The sequence below is a fragment of the Oncorhynchus clarkii genome, chromosome 5 (genome assembly GCF_045791955.1).
Source record: "Oncorhynchus clarkii lewisi isolate Uvic-CL-2024 chromosome 5, UVic_Ocla_1.0, whole genome shotgun sequence".
NCBI classification, from domain to species: Eukaryota; Metazoa; Chordata; class Actinopteri; order Salmoniformes; family Salmonidae; genus Oncorhynchus; species Oncorhynchus clarkii.
In genome coordinates, this window is record NC_092151.1 from 27,030,897 (window position 1) to 27,046,570 (window position 15,674).

General features: G+C 47.6%; 1 protein-coding gene across 1 annotated transcript in view; it reads right to left on the reverse strand.

Moving 5' to 3' along the window:
- Nucleotides 1-15,674, reverse strand: part of LOC139409668 (transmembrane protein 132C-like) — a 147,660-nt gene that overhangs the window by 59,209 nt on the left and 72,777 nt on the right. Inside the window, exon 4 of the mRNA XM_071155083.1 lies at nucleotides 11,950-12,136. Coding sequence (XP_071011184.1) covers nucleotides 11,950-12,136 — 187 coding nt within the window. The remainder of the gene's footprint in view (nucleotides 1-11,949; nucleotides 12,137-15,674) is intronic.

A 15,674-nucleotide genomic window follows, 5' to 3' on the forward strand; every position in this document is an offset into this window, starting at 1 on the left:
GATGGAGAGTGACCAAATTTCAGCCTTGCATAATTGGCCGACTCCCACCACGGTAAAGGAAGTGCAGCGGTTTCTAGGGTTTACCAGCTACTACCGGAGGTGTATCTGGAGTTTTGGTCAGGTAGCAGCTCCTATTACCTCACTGCTGAAGGGGGGACCGGTGCGGCTGCAGTGGTCACCTGAAGGCTCTGTTTACCTCGGCTCCAGTGCTGGCTCATCCGTGTCCGAGGCTGCTCTCTCAGTGCTCGGGCACACCACCAAAGCTCCGCCCCTGTGCTTTCTTTTTGAAGAAGCTCAGCCCGGCGGAGCGAAACTATGATGTGGGGGACCGGGAGCTGTTGGCTGTTTTTCAAGGCTCTGAAGGCGTGGAGACATTGGCTTGAGGGGGCTAACCACCCTTTTCTCATCTGGACTGACCACCGCAATCTGGAGTACATCCGGGCGGCGAGAAGACTGAACCCTCACCAGGCAAGGTGGGCTATGTTCTTTACCCGTTTTGTTTTCACTCTATCCTACAGACCAGGTTCATAGAACGCTAAGGCAGACGCACTGTCCCGGATGTATGACACAGAGGAGCGGTCCATGGATCACACTCCCATACTTCCGGCCTCTCGCCTGGTGGTACCGGTGGTGTGGGAGCTGGACGCGGACATCGAGCGGGCATTACGCACAAAGCCCACTCCCCCCCAGTGTCCAGCTGGGCTCCTGTACGTTCCTGTGCTGTCCGCGACCGTTTGATCTATTGGGCTCATACGTTACCCTCCTCTGGTCATCCTGGCATCGGTCGGACAGTGCATTGGCTTAGTGGGAAGTACTGGTAGCCCACCTTGCCCAAGGACTTGAGGGTTTATGTTTCCTCCTGCTCAGTGTGCGCCCAGTGCAAGGCTCCCAGGCACCTTCCCAGAGGGAAATTACAACCCCTACCTATTCCACAACGGCCGTGGTCGCACCTGTCGGTGGACTTCCTGACGGATCTTCCTCCCTCATAGAGCAACACCACGATCCTGGTCGTAGTGGATCGGTTTTCTAAGTCCTGCCGTCTCCTCCCTTTGCTCGGTCTCCCTACGGCCCTACAGACTGCGGAGGCCCTGTTCACACACGTCTTCCGGCACTATGGGGTGCCTGAGGACATAGTTTCTGATCGGGGTCCCCAGTTCATGTCCAGGGTCTGGAGAGCATTCCTGGAACGTCTGGGGGTCTCGGTCACCCTCACCTCAGGTTTTCACCCTGAGAGTAACGGGCAGGTGGAGAGAGTCAACCAGGGTGTGGGTAGGTTTCTGTGATCATATTGCCATGACCGGCCGGGGGAGTGGGCGGCGTTCATCCCCTGGGCAGAGATGGCCCAAAACTCACTCCACCACTCCTCCACTAACCTCTCTCCTTTCCAGTACGTACTGGGGTATCAGCCGGTTCTGGCTCCTTGGCATCAGAGCCAGATCGAAGCTCCTGCAGTGGATGAATGGTTTAAGCGCTCGGAGGAGACCTGGGACGTCGCCCATGTGCACCTACAACAGGCCGTGAGGCGGAAAAAAGCGAGCGCCGACCACCACCGCAGCGAGGCCCCGGTGTTCGCACCGGGGGACCGGGTCTGGCTCTCAACCCGGAACCTACCCCTTTGCTTGCCCTGCCGGAAGCTGGGCCCGCGGTTGGTGGGGCCATTTAAAGTCCTGAACGAGGTATGCTACAGGTTACAGCTTCCCCCAGATTATCGTATTAATCCCTCGTTCCATGTGTCTCTCCTCAGGCCAGTGGTGGCTGGTCCACTCCAGGAAGCTGAGGTGCGGGAGGTTCCTCCGCCCCCTCTGGACATCGAGGGGGCCCCGGCTTATGCTGTTCGAGCCATCCTGGACTCGAGGCGTTGGGCAAGGGGCCTTCAGTACCTCGTGGAGTGGGAGGGGTACTGTCCGGAGGAGAGATGCTGGGTGCCGGTGGAGGACGTCCTGGACCCATCGTTGCTAAGGGATTTCCACCGTCTCCATCCGGATCGCCCTGCGCCTCATCCTCCGGGTGGTCCACGTGGTCGCTTCTGGAGCCGCGCGTCAAGGGGGGGTACTGTCATGACTTCGAAGTCGGTCCCTCTCCTTGTTCGGGCGGCGTTCGGCGGTCAATGTCACCGGCTTTCTAGCTACCGCCGATCCATTTTTTATTTCCATTTGTTCTGTCTTTGTGTTTCACACCTGGCTTCACTCAACCAATTACTTGTTTATTATTTAACCCTCTGTTCCCCATGTTTTGTTTGTGAGTGATTGTTCTTTGTATATCGGTCCTTTTAGTGGGCTCGTTATGTTGCTGTGTATTTTTTGTATTTTGAGTAAAATACGTTGATTACTCAATTCTGCTGTCCTAAGCCTGACTCTCTACACCAGCTACACACGCAGGACTATTACAGCATCAGTACCGGGGGGATCCATGACACATTTGTGTTATTTCATAGTTTTGATGTCTTCACTATTATTCTACAATGTAGAAAATATTACAATTATAGAAAAACCCTTGAATGAGTAGGTGTAGCCAAACTTTGACTGGTACTGTGTATATTTTCGTTGTAACATTGTTGAGATGTTAATTGTTTTGATTTATAAGCAATTATTCTTTTATGCACTTGGTCTATTTAAAGAGCCTTTTGTTGTGCTGAGAAACTTTATTTTTCTTTGACAATTAAATGGATTTATCTGACAATTCGTCCTGTTTTTGTAAAAAATATTAGTTATGCATATTTGCTGGATGGTCCACCCCTCAAGCCGAGTGTGTGTGGTGCTGATTGTTTTGTGTGTGGGTGGGGATGAGGATGGTGTGTGAGTGTGAGTTGATCATATTTGCTATCAAAATGTTGATCAATTCATTGAGTATTTGTCACGTTCTGACCTTTATTTCCTTTGTTTTTTTATTTATTTAGTATGGTCAGGGCGTGAGTTGGGTGGGCAGTCTATGTTTGTTTTTCTATGATTTGGGGATTTGTATGTTTCGGCCTAGTATGCTTCTCAATCAGAGGCAGGTGTCATTAGTTGTCTCTGATTGAGAATCATACTTAGGTAGCCTGGGTTGCACTGTTTGTTTGTGGGTGATTGTCTATGTTGATTGCTTGTGTCATCACAGTTCTCATTTAGCTTCACGGTCGTTATTTGTTTATTGTTTTTGTATTCAGTGTTCAGTACTTTCTTGAATTAAATATCAAGATGAACACAAACCACGCCGCGTTTTGGTCCGCCTTTCCTTCAACAGAAGTAAACCGTGACAGAATCACCCACCACAACAGGACCAAGCGACGTGGTAACGGGCAACAGCAACAGCGATGTCAGGATTTCGGGACATGGGAGCAGAATCTGGACTACACAACTTGGGAAGAGATAGACAGGTGGGCGGTCGACCCAGGGAGAGTGCCGGAGCCCGCCCGGGATTCGATGGAGCAGTGCGCGGAAGGTTACAGGAGAATGAGGTTGGCGAAGCGAACACGGCTGGCAAGGAAGCCCGAGAGGCAGCCCCAAAAATGTCTTGGGGGCGGCACACAGGAAGTATGGCGAAGCCAGGTAGGAGACCTGAGCCAACTTCCTGTGCTTACCGGAGGGCGAGAGAGACCGGGCAGGCACAGTGTTATGCTGTGGAGCGCACGGTGTCCCCAGTGTGTGTGCATAGCCCGGTGCGGTACATACCAGCTCTGCGTATCGGCCGGGCTAGAGTGGGCATCAAGCTAAGTGCCATGAAGCCGGCTCTACGCATCTGGTCTCCAGTGCGTCTCCTTGGGCCGGCTTACATGGCACCAGCCTTGCGCATGGTGTCCCCGGTTCGCCTGCATAGCCGAGTGCGGGCTATTCCACCTCGCCGCACTGGCAGGTCGACCGGGAGCATTCAACCAGGTAAGGTTGGGCAGGCTCGGTGCTCAAGAGCTCCAGTGCGCCTGAACGGTCCGGTCTATCCGGTACCACCTCCACGCATCAGCACTCCGGTGGCAGCTCCCCGCACTCGCCCTGAGGTACGTGTCCTCGGCCCAGTACCACCAGTGCCGGCACCACGCATCAGGCCTATAGTGCGTCCCACCGGTCCAGTCCTGCTAGAGCCTTCCTCCTCTCCAGCGAAGCCGGAGTCTCCCGCCTTTCCGGCGCTGCCAGAGCTCCCGCCCCTCAGTCCAGAAGCGCCAGAGCCCCTCATTCCAGAGGCGCCAGAGCTCCTCAGTCCAGCGCTGCCAGAGCCTTCCTCTCCAGCGTTGCCGGAGCTTCCCGTCTGCCCAGCGCCATCAGAGTCGCCAGTCTGCCCAGCGCCATCTGAGCTACCCGTCTGCCCAGCGCCATCAGAGTCACCAGTTTGCCCAGCGCCGCCTGTGCCGCCAGTCTGCCCAGCGCCGCCTGAGCCACCCGTCTGCCCAGCGCCGCCAGTGCCGCCAGTCTGCTTAGCGCCGCCAGTGCCGCCAGTCTACAAGGAGCCGCCAGTGCCGCCAGTCTGCAAGGATCCGCCAGTGCCGCCAGTCTGCAAGGAGCCGCCAGTGCCGCCAGTCAGCCAGGAGCCGCCAGTGCCGTCAGTCAGCCAGGAGCCGCCAGTGCCGCCAGTCAGCCAGGAGCCGCCAGTGCCGCCAGTCAGCCAGGAGCCGCCAGTGCCGCCAGTCAGCCAGGAGTCGCCAGAGCCGCCAGTCAGCCAGGAGCCGCCAGAGCCCCTCAGCCCAGAGCCGCCAGAGCCCCTCAGCCCAGAGGCGCCAGAGCCCCTCAGCCCAGAGGCGCCAGAGCCCCTCAGCCCAGAGGCACTGCCCCTCTGTCCAAAGCCCCTGCCCCTCTGTCCAGAGCCCCTGCCCCTCTGTCCAGAGCCCCTGCCCCTCTGTCCAGAGCTTCCGCCCCTCTGTCCAGAGCTTCCGCCCCTCTGTCCAGAGCCTCCGCCCCTCTGTTCCGAGCTGCCCCTCTGTCCAGTGGTGTCATTTAGAAGGGTCGCCGTGGTTAGGAAGCCACGGAGGCGGACAATTAGGCAGACCAAGACTATGGTGAAGTGGGGTCCACGTCCCGCGCCAGAGCCGCCACCGTGGACAGACGCCCACCCAGACCCTCCCCTATAGGTTAAGGTTTTGCGGCCGGAGTCCGCATCTTTGGGGGGGGGAGGATACTGTCACGTTCTGACCTTTATTTCCTTCGTTTTTGTATTTATTTAGTATGGTCAGGGCGTGAGTTGGGTGGGCAGTCTATTTTTTTTTTTCTATGATTTGGGGATTTGTATGTTTCGGCCTAGTATGGTTCTCAATCAGAGGCAGGTGTCGTTAGTTGTCTCTGATTGAGAATCATACTTAGGTAGCCTGGGTTGCACTGTTTGTTTGTGGGTGATCGTCTATGTTGATTGCTTGTGTCATCACAGTTCTCATTTAGCTTCACGGTCGTTATTTGTTTATTGTTTTTGTATTCAGTGTTCAGTACTTTCTTGAATTAAATATCAAGATGAACACAAACCACGCCGCGTTTTGGTCCGCCTTTCCTTCAACAGAAGTAAACCGTGACAGTATTGTTATTGTTCATTTCTTTGAAATATTGTTGATAAAAATATAATTTACTGCTCTTTCTTGTCCCTTTTAGGAACCCATGCTGAATTTAACTTAAAAATAAAACAATGATGCCTCTAAAAATCGTGTGTGTGTGTGTGTGTGTGTGTGTGTGTGTGTGTGTGTGTGTGTGTGTTATTGTGTAGAGCTATTTTAACTGCAAATCTACTTTAGTGTGACTGTGTGTGCATGCGTCTATGTTAGAGCGCTGTAAGGGTGTGCATATGTCTTCAGGAGATGTATGTGTTTGAAAACGGCTGAGGTGTGAATGACGGGGTCTAGTCTGTGTGTTTCGCAGGGCACTCCCTTAGCATTCAGCTCTGCCTCTGTAAGGGCTCAATCTCTTTGCCCATCTGGCCTTGGGGGTGTGAGATGTGCTGTGACAGCGGGAGTGATGCGGGTGGCACGTGAACCAGGCCGGCTCATCCTCAACTCTCTCAATATCCCCCCTCTCCTCCCTGGTGCCTGGGCCCTCCTAGGGCTAAGAGTGACTGCTGGAGAGCATGCCTTATTAATGGCCCCTGGTATGATGCTCTGGCCCAGCGGTTGATAAGCAATCCAACATACATAGACAGACACACACAGTGATAAACTCACACACACACACACACCATTCTCATTCCCCCCCACACACTTTTGGCTTGAGGAGCGGACCATCCAGCGTGTCCTGACCCAGCAGGGGAGGATTGCCTTCTCACACACACTCTTTTCTTAAGACTTCACACACAGAGGGAGGGAATCGATTAAAGGCCATTACACTTCTGTGCGGTTGGGGGGATGATAGGGAGGTGGATGATTTGTGTGTAAGGACCAAGCACAGCTCTGATTTATGTAGTAGACCTCAAGCTCAAGGACGGACCCAGCAAGAGGGGCTTTAAAACACTCATACCCCTGAACCATCCCAGGGTCAACCCTGAGACACAAACACATGCACGCACAAACAGCAGGATGATTAAAAAGGGTATTGATCAGTGCGCTGGGCTCCCTTTAGGCTGTGTGTGTGCATCCGTAAGGATGGCAGACATGATCTAAACTCACAAGCAGCATCACTGACAGGCAGGAGATGACACACAGTGCTCACACAAACCAACAACGCTCACACGGGAAGATGGGTATCGACCGGTGGAGTCTTGGGGACGAGGAGAAGAATGCCCAATTGCTGTTGAGCACATTGAGGGGGCCAAGTCAGGCTTGTGTTATTGCTTTGTTATTGTGTTATTGTTAGGCCTCCTACTGTGGAACGACGCTGATCTCCTTGTGGTTCATCTAACACTGGGGGCTGAGGGAAGCTGATCCTGGATCTGTGGTAACTACAATTACAAACAATGTGTTGTCTGCAAGCACAAACAGATATAATATTTGACTAAAACATAATCATGTCAAACCTTGCTTACATTTCTCACTTAATATCTCTCTATTATGCGTGGGAATATTTTGCTCAAACAGATTTCCAAAATTAAAATCACTTGGAGCTGATTTGCTGGTGTTTTTACAGTCTTTTATGCACAACAATATTTTTTCCTCAGACAACTTTGGGGACATAATAAAATCACCACCAGTTGGGGAACCCTGCTATAGAGTTTATCCAAGGCCATGACTCTGTCTGAACATCCTGCATTATTCATTGACTTGATACTATAATCCATCGCAGCTCTGCATTGCTTCTATTGACGCGCCTATTGAGATGGGTGGGATGCTAAGATAAACTGCCCACCACCCAGAGGAATATGTATAATTCCTCCAATCATTCCTCCAATTCATTTCAAATTAAAAATGTTTCCTGGTCAGGTCATGTCAAGGAAAAAGTCAGGGCACTAAAATTACCAATTCAAAACCAAGTGCTCCAGTCAATTCAAATTCAATAGGATCAAATAATCAAACCAAGAATCTTCCATTCTCCATACATTCATTCAAACTGACATTCTCACATCACCTAGACATTCACACACCTCTAACCTATGGCAATAACTGAAAGCTAAGGAGAGAGGAACATTGCTGTTTTCTGTATCTCCACACACCCATATTTTCCCCAGAGAAATAAACTGTTTTCAACCAGTAAGTCCAATACACTATGAGAATGTTATATTTTCAATGGTTATGGCCAGGGATGTGGGCGGCAGAAACAGCAATATGCAGGAGGCTGAACATGCATTGGCTGATAAATGGAATGTAAAGATGAAGATGGCAGCCAGGGAAAAAGCAGGAAAATGCCATTTCATCAACGACATCATTCACAGAGATATGTCAGTCATTTCCAACAGGTCAAGGGAAGGAAAGAGTAGGCTAGTTCAATCACCAGTTTTCATAACATTTACATTTTAGTCATTTAGCAGAGCTTTTTACAGTTAGTGCATTCATTTTAAGATAGCTAGGTGAAACAGCCACATACCTTAGTCATAGTAAATACAATTTTCCTCAATAAAGAAGCTATCAGCAAAGTCAGTGCTAGATGGATCAAGTCAAGTGTGAGTTAGTTCACAAAATGCAAGGGTGTTAGGAAATGGGGGAGGCTGTGGGATTATTTAAGATAGTCTTTGAAAAGGTAGGGTTCCAGATTTTTTCGGGAAGATGGGCAGGGACTCTGCTGTCCTAGCATCAGGGGGGAGCTCATTAAACCATTGGGGTGCCAGGACAGCTGATTCTTGACCATTTAATGGCAGGCATCATCTGTTATGAAATTATTGTGGTTCTCACAAATTACATGTCTCACATATTCCCAACTGGATTGTACCTTGACTCATTCTACTGTTCACTTGGATTAGAGTTTGTAGTTGCTGATTTCTCATGCCTGGGTATTAGCAAATAAAGATTTATTTTGGAGGGCATTCTGCCACCTGAAGAAGTAATAATTACCAATATTGATTATTTCATCAGGACCCACTGTGATTTATACCCTCCTCATTAATTACATATTGATTTATTACACAAATTGTGGGCTTGATAATCTCTGGGATTTGGATATAGTGTATTTGTTACCAGCTTGTCACTGAGCTCTGATTCCTGTTAGGGACTAAATATTAAAGCGCTGCTATTTTATTTTCTTGTCTGTGATGAAGCCTGTTATTATTTGCAGGAGACCGTTAGTGGTTCTGAAGGCCTTTTGATTCAAATGAGCTTGGGTTCTTCAGTGTGCTGAAGTCAGGCCCTGCCCTGTTCTCTGAGCTGCTATGAGGGCAGGAGTCTGGCACCATGAGGAGAGCAAAAACAAGCTAACATGAAAATAAACAAACACACACACCACACAAACACAGAAAGGGCTAGTCTTGTAAATGAAGCTTGACACAAACAGAAGTTGCTTTTTTAAGAGAGGCCTCATAGAGAATGGTACAGAAAGAGAGAGAGAGGGTGAAAGAGCAAGCGAGAAAGAGATAGATATAGAGAATGAGAGAGAGAGAGAGAGAGAGAGAGAGAGAGAGAGAGTGCAGCCGTCAAGCCCTATCAGCAGAAACAAAACAAATCCTCACCAGAATCTGGAGAACGTTTGATGGGAGCTGACTTTTCATGCGTTACTTTGCTTGATTTATGTTTTCTCACAGCCGCTTTAAGAGTGTGGTGAGGGGGGGAGTAAGGACAGAGATTAGCTTTTTTTTACGTGAGAGAGAGAATTAGTGCTGTCGACACACACCAGGAAAATAGAGCAGTGAATTAAAATCCAACATATCCACAAGAGAACTTAATTAAGTTATGAGGGGTATTAAATGCCCATGAAGACAGCCAATGCTTCCTAGAGACTAGCTTGCACAGCATGATAGCGGACAGCCCCACTCTGCTAACTAGGCTACTGTTACCACTGACTGGCTGCTATGTCAGTTCATGAAATGCTTCTTAGAGGATACTTAGTATGCTAGCATGCTAGCAGACAGCCCCAATCTGCAAGCTAGCTACAGTAGGCTACTATTACCACTGACTAACTTCTATGTCATTATCTAAACACAGTTCCTGGCAGAGAAACAGCATAAACGATGGGAGGCTGTCATCTCTGGCGTTGTGATTGTTGTGTGTATAAATCACTGATGCAGGACAGCTTTCTCTTTGGACTTATCTCCTTTCCTCTCCCCTCGCCGTTAGAGGACATTACTTTGACATTGGGATGACTGAATGTTTGTCCTCACTGTCGACACTTTGTCATTAGCAGTCATGTCACCAATGTAGGCACAGCTTGGAACACTTACATTTAGGTAAACCCCGGTTATTTCAGATAATAGCACTAGTCCATGGGACAATGTTAGAGAAATGCTTATGGTAGTGATAAGAGTGTTATGGAGCTATGAGCATAATGCTAATATTAGCATTTGACCTAAAGCAAGCTTTGAGGTTGTTAATGAAATGATAATGATAGTGTTTCTGATTTAAAGAGCTTTCTTATAATGAGAGTAAAGAGACAAACAACACTATAAATTGAACAAGAACTATGCATGGGAAGGATGCAGGGTGCTGTACTTGACTAACCTTAAATTAAATGTACTCTTTCAAGTCTGTTAACGAAACGGACGGTTTCTCTCTCCCTCCCTGCTCGCTCTCTCACACGTCTCTCTCTCCCTCCCTGCTCGCTCTCTCTCACTATCTCTCTCTCCCTCCCTGCTCGCTCTCTCTCTATCTCTCTCTCCCTCCCTGCTCGCTCTCTCTCTATCTCTCTCTCCCTCCCTGCTCGCTCTCTCACACGTCTCTCTCGCATGCAAATGTTTTTCTCTCGCTCTTCCTCTCGCCCTATCTCTCTCTCCCTCCCTCCCTCTGCATGTCCACTGTTTAGTGTGCGGTCCGTAGTCCTGAATTCCTTTCTAATTTCTTTCTATTACTTACACTCCCCCTCTCCTGCCAGAAAGACAATGAAGAGGGTGACTGTGTGGAGAGGCACAGAGGCAAAGGACCAACGGGTCTATGGGTGAGTGAGGACAGGTGGCACTTTATATCCAGAGTAGCGGTGATGATTTACACCTCGTGGTTTCCCCTGCCAAGACAGACAGCTCCCATTATTATCTGACTGTAATCATGTTTTCTCTCTATCTTCAATCTCCTGTTCTCAGAGTGTAATATCCACTGGGTTCACATGTCTACTTGTAAGATGTAAGCCAGGGATGAGTCATAAAGTAATAATGGATGGGCCATGCACTCGGAACTAAAGCTGTCAACATGCTGTGTTTGTGTATATATGTGTGTGTGTGATGAGGAAAGTTAATAAGAGTAGAAAACCGTAGGCTGACCATGTCTCTCTCAGTGTATGGGCATTGGCACAAATGGGGACCCCAGCCGTTACAGACAGAATCACACCTGGCTCCCACTACTACTTGACAAGACTCAAGATGTTCTCAAATGTTTTCCACAGAGATCCATATTTACTGTCCTCACTAGCTAATAAAAGGATTGAACTAAAGTCTATGCTTTCCTTTGTTACATCACAGACCCTGGTAGCAGCTACAGAAGCAGTAGAAGCTAATTTTCTGACAAAAGGGGAAATATCAGACCTATTAGAATGGAGCCAGCCAAAGGTTAAAGACACAGTAGAAGTCTACGTGTTGCTGTCATGGGCTGAATACATAAATGTTTGTGGGGGTGAAGTGCTTTCTCACCAATTACCATAATAAGAGCTTAGAAGGTATTTGATTTCCACATAACCCATAACCCGCCACAATCTGCAGTTTGGAAAATGTACAAAAAATCTGCCTGCAGCGTATATATTTATTTTCATGGTGTAAAAACTAAAATCTACAGCAACACTGAAAGCCAAACAGTTGCAAACAATTTATCATAAAAAAAATTGGCATTATTGTAATACATTTGGTTGTCTAGAGTCACTTGCTGATGTACATTATCCATTCGCTTTTTAAAAGGATTATCCTGTGTCCAAACTCAATTACCTTCTCAATCATGGAAAGTACCGAAAGCTCTATTAGCCAAATTACAGCCAATTAAGAAGTGCAAGCTTAGTGTTAAAACAAAGTAGAGAGGTTTGGGCTTTCAGCATGGAATTTCAGCTTGTTCACCTCACTACACACCACTTTCAAAATGGCCTCCTAGCTTCACAGCCAACACAAAATGATCATATCATTAAAAGGTTAAAAATTCCTCTCATTTACGCCTGTAAGAGCAATTTGACTTTCCTCTGCTTTTTCCAGACGCAGGCAGTAGACTGAGACAAAGACATCAAAGCATTAGAGCGGGGGGAAATCGATGATATGAGTGTTTAGAATTGCAAAGATAGGTAAAAAACACTCGGTACAGCAGGTGTCAGCCTTGGAGAGACCAGAGACAAAGCCTCCTGCAGAGTGCAGTCAGCCATGTGAGGTAAAGCTGCACACACACACACACACACACACACACACACACACACACACACACACACACACACACACACACACACACACACACACACACACACACACACACACACACACACACACACACACACACTCTCTTTCTGGTTCCTCTGGGGCTCCACTCACCATGGCCAGTGGCACAATGCCACCCAGGTCCTGTGGTGCCAGGCGGATGAGGGTTTGGACCTCGTCAGTGAGGGAGCGAGTTAGAGGGTACTCCACCTGCCACGTCACCACCCGGCTGCCCTGCGGGACCAGCAGCCCGTTCACCTCCAGATCCACCTGGAGGACCTTCTGGTAGCCCGTCTCTGGCCTGGGGGAGAAGGGAGAAGAGGTAAACAGAGGTGGTTTTTATTTGTCTGCCAAGTGATCTTTGGTGTTTAGAAAAGGTGTTATGATGCATTGGCATTATTATCATCAGTGAGACAAAAAGAGACGCTAATATAGAAGGGAAAAGGTGCCACATAGACAAAAAAAAAGAGCTGTTACATGTATCTAATGAAAACCCAACCAGAGTTTAGTTCAATTCTGCCACACACTCCCCCAGAAGCATGAGGGAGATAAAAGCAATTGACTTTTGATCCTCCTTGGCAAAGCATAACACTGACTCTCCACTGATTGTGATGCAAACAAAGACGCGGAAAAACAATGAATACAAAAATCCTAAACATATTTGATTTGCTGAGCCTTATATTTGATCAGGCTGCATGACTGTCTTTCACCTGGCATTCTTTATCTAGATAAAACTAGATACAAAACATCCCTGGCAAACAAAAAAAGGTGCATTTGGAATCCTGAAACTACAACTTGCGCCAGGGTCCTGAAACTTGCTGTCAATGCCAAGTATTACTTAGAAACAAACCCTCTTGTGTAACTGTTGATGTTTTTGTTAAGTGGAGTATGATATGCCTCTTAGTGTTCAAGGAAAGTGCTCACTGACACAGATAGGCATTACACAATCTACAGGAGAATGAGTTGGTTGGAAACTGATGGCTGTATTGTATTGTACTGGGTTGTGCCGTAGCGGAGATCTTTGTGAGCTATACTCGGGCCTTGTCTCAGGATGGTAAGTTGGTGGTTGAAGATATCCCTCTAGTGGTGTGGGGGCTGTGCTTTGGCAAAGTGGGTGTGGTTATATCCTTCCTGTTTGGCCCTGTCCGGGGGTATCATCGGATAAGGCCACGGTGTCTCCTGACCCCTCCTGTCTCAGCCTCCAGTATTTATGCTGCAGTAGTTTATGTGTCAGGGGGCTAGGGTCAGTTTGTTATATCTGAAGTACTTATCCTGTCTTATCCGGTGTCCTGTGTGAATTTAAGTATGCTCTCTCTAATTCTCTCTTTCTCTCTTTCTTTCTTTCTCTCTCTCGTAGGACCTGAGCCCTAGGTCCATGCCTCAGGACTACCTGGCATGATGACTCCTTGCTGTCCCCAGTCCACCTGGCCGTGCTGCTGCTCCAGTTTCAACTGTTCTGCCTGCGGCTATGGAATCCTGACCTATTCACCGGACGTGCGACCTGTCCCAGACCTATTATCTGACCATGCTGGTCATTTATGAACATTTGAACATCTTGGCCATGTTCTGTTATAATCTCCACCCGGCACAGCCAGAAGAGGACTGGCCACCCCTCATAGCTTGGTTCCTCTCTAGGTTTCTTCCTAGGTTTTGGCCTTTCTAGGGAGTTTTTCCTAGCCAACGAGCTTCAACTCCTGCACTGATTGCTGTTTAGGGTTTTAGGCTGGGTTTCTGTACAGCACTTTGAGATATCAGCTGATGTACGAAGGGCTATATAAATACATGTGATTTGATTTGATATTGTACCAGCTAAGTTGTGTCCTTATTGTCATATTGTGCAACAGGAGCAATGCCACAATCCACAAGGCGAGAACACTGATATCAAAGGTCTTGGAGCCGAACATTCTAGCAGAGTATATTTTCCATTTGAGACTCCCAGAAGCTGTTCTAGTTAAGCATTTCAGTTACACACACACTTCAAGGACTGGTCGTGAGATCAATGTGTACTGAGAGCTTATGGTTGCAGAGTTTTGGAGGACAGACTGCAACATATGCGGGAACAGCACTGCAAAAATATTTTCTTGGGCAAGACAGAAAAGCTCAATCATAAAAAGATACTGTGTACTTATCTTGTTCCTTTTCTATTCTGTTCAAATCCATTTTGACACACACACTCTCCCCATGCAGCGTCCAGCAGAGGGCAGTATGTGAACTGGTGGCTGGAATTGCCATAGCATGTGTTGAGGATTATAAATGGCTGCAGTCTGCTGGCCAGAGAGGTCAAGCCTGCTTCCCTCTGTGTCTCATTATAAACATAACCATACTTTGCCCTTTCAATGCATCCGGAGAGAGGTAGCAACATTTCCATAGAACACTAGTCTAACTGAACAAAGCACAGAGTCAGCTACCAGCTGCGTTTTCTGCTGCTGCTTCTTCAAGATGCATGCCTGAGACAAACACTGAAAACAATAAAATAAGTGACACAATAGTGTAGTTACTGTGTTTATTTAACTAGACAAGTCAGTTAAGAACAAATTCTTCTTTACAATGACTGCCTACCCCAGCCAAACCTAATGACGGTGGGCCAATTGTGCACCGCCCTATGGGACTCCCAATCACAGCTGGTTGTGATACAGCCTGGTATTGAACCAGGGTCTGTAGTGCCATCTCAAGCACTGCAATGCAGTGCCTTAGACCAGTGTGCCATTCCGGAGACCCTGAGTTTGAGAGTGATGTGTCAAGAGGCTTTTCCTGGATCGTCGGGCTGTATCGACCTGTGTGTCAACGAGCTAACAGCAGTCAAGAATATACACATGCATTGATGAATATACACACACGCTTACACATCCAGGTCATCCGTGATACATGTCAGTATTTGACGTCCGTCCATGTCTGAGGACATTGGGTGATGACTTGGGAACTGGAGCAACAGTGAGCGCTATTAAATACAAGTTAAATACAAGTAGGTTTCAGTTTTGCTAGGGCATTGTGGACAGGGATGGAGGATGGGTGTTTGCAAAAAGCAGCATGTTTGAATCTAGCAATAAAAAGTAGCTTTTGAGATTTTTGTTTTAAGCCTATCCCAAACCTTATCCCTTACCTTAACCATTCAGAGCTAATAATGAACCTTACAATTTCAGAGTTAATGCCTAAACTTAACCCTGAGCTTAAACATTTGGAGTTTTGGTGGCAAATGGTGCATGTTCGAATCCAGCGATAGAAAGTTGTTTTTGATATTTTTGTTTTAAGCCTATCACAAACCTTAACCCTTACCTTAACCATTCAGAGTTAATACTTAACCTTAAGATTTTGGAGTTAATGCCTTAGCTGTAAAATTTGGAGTTTATACCTAAACTTAACCTTAAACACTTAGAAATTTGACGTTTGGAATAACTTCGAAATTTGACGTTTGAGAAACATGGATGAACGTCTAATTCTGACGTGAGACTGTGAGAGCTAGTTGCCCTTAAAAAAAGCATGCGTGCAAAAACGTATACACACAATAACTCATTTTTCAGCTTAGTGAGATTCTTCTCTATCAGAGAGCTGTGGTGACAAAGGACTCCAGGAAGGAACGAAAGTATGACAGATTGAAATTACAGCCCTTCAAAAATTAAATAGTAAGATGGAATCTACTCAACAGGAAGGGCCTGGGTAGCAGCGGTGTGTGTTCTTTAAGCCTAACACCTTTATGAATGGGGCTGAGAAAACACAGGGAAAAAAACTATTTTCCTTGGAGACTCTAGGAGGATTCTTTCTGGCGAGCAGATTTTTGGTTAGCAGTGACAACAATGATACATCAAAGAACAGAGTCAATTCCAACACAAAGCCGCCAAGCT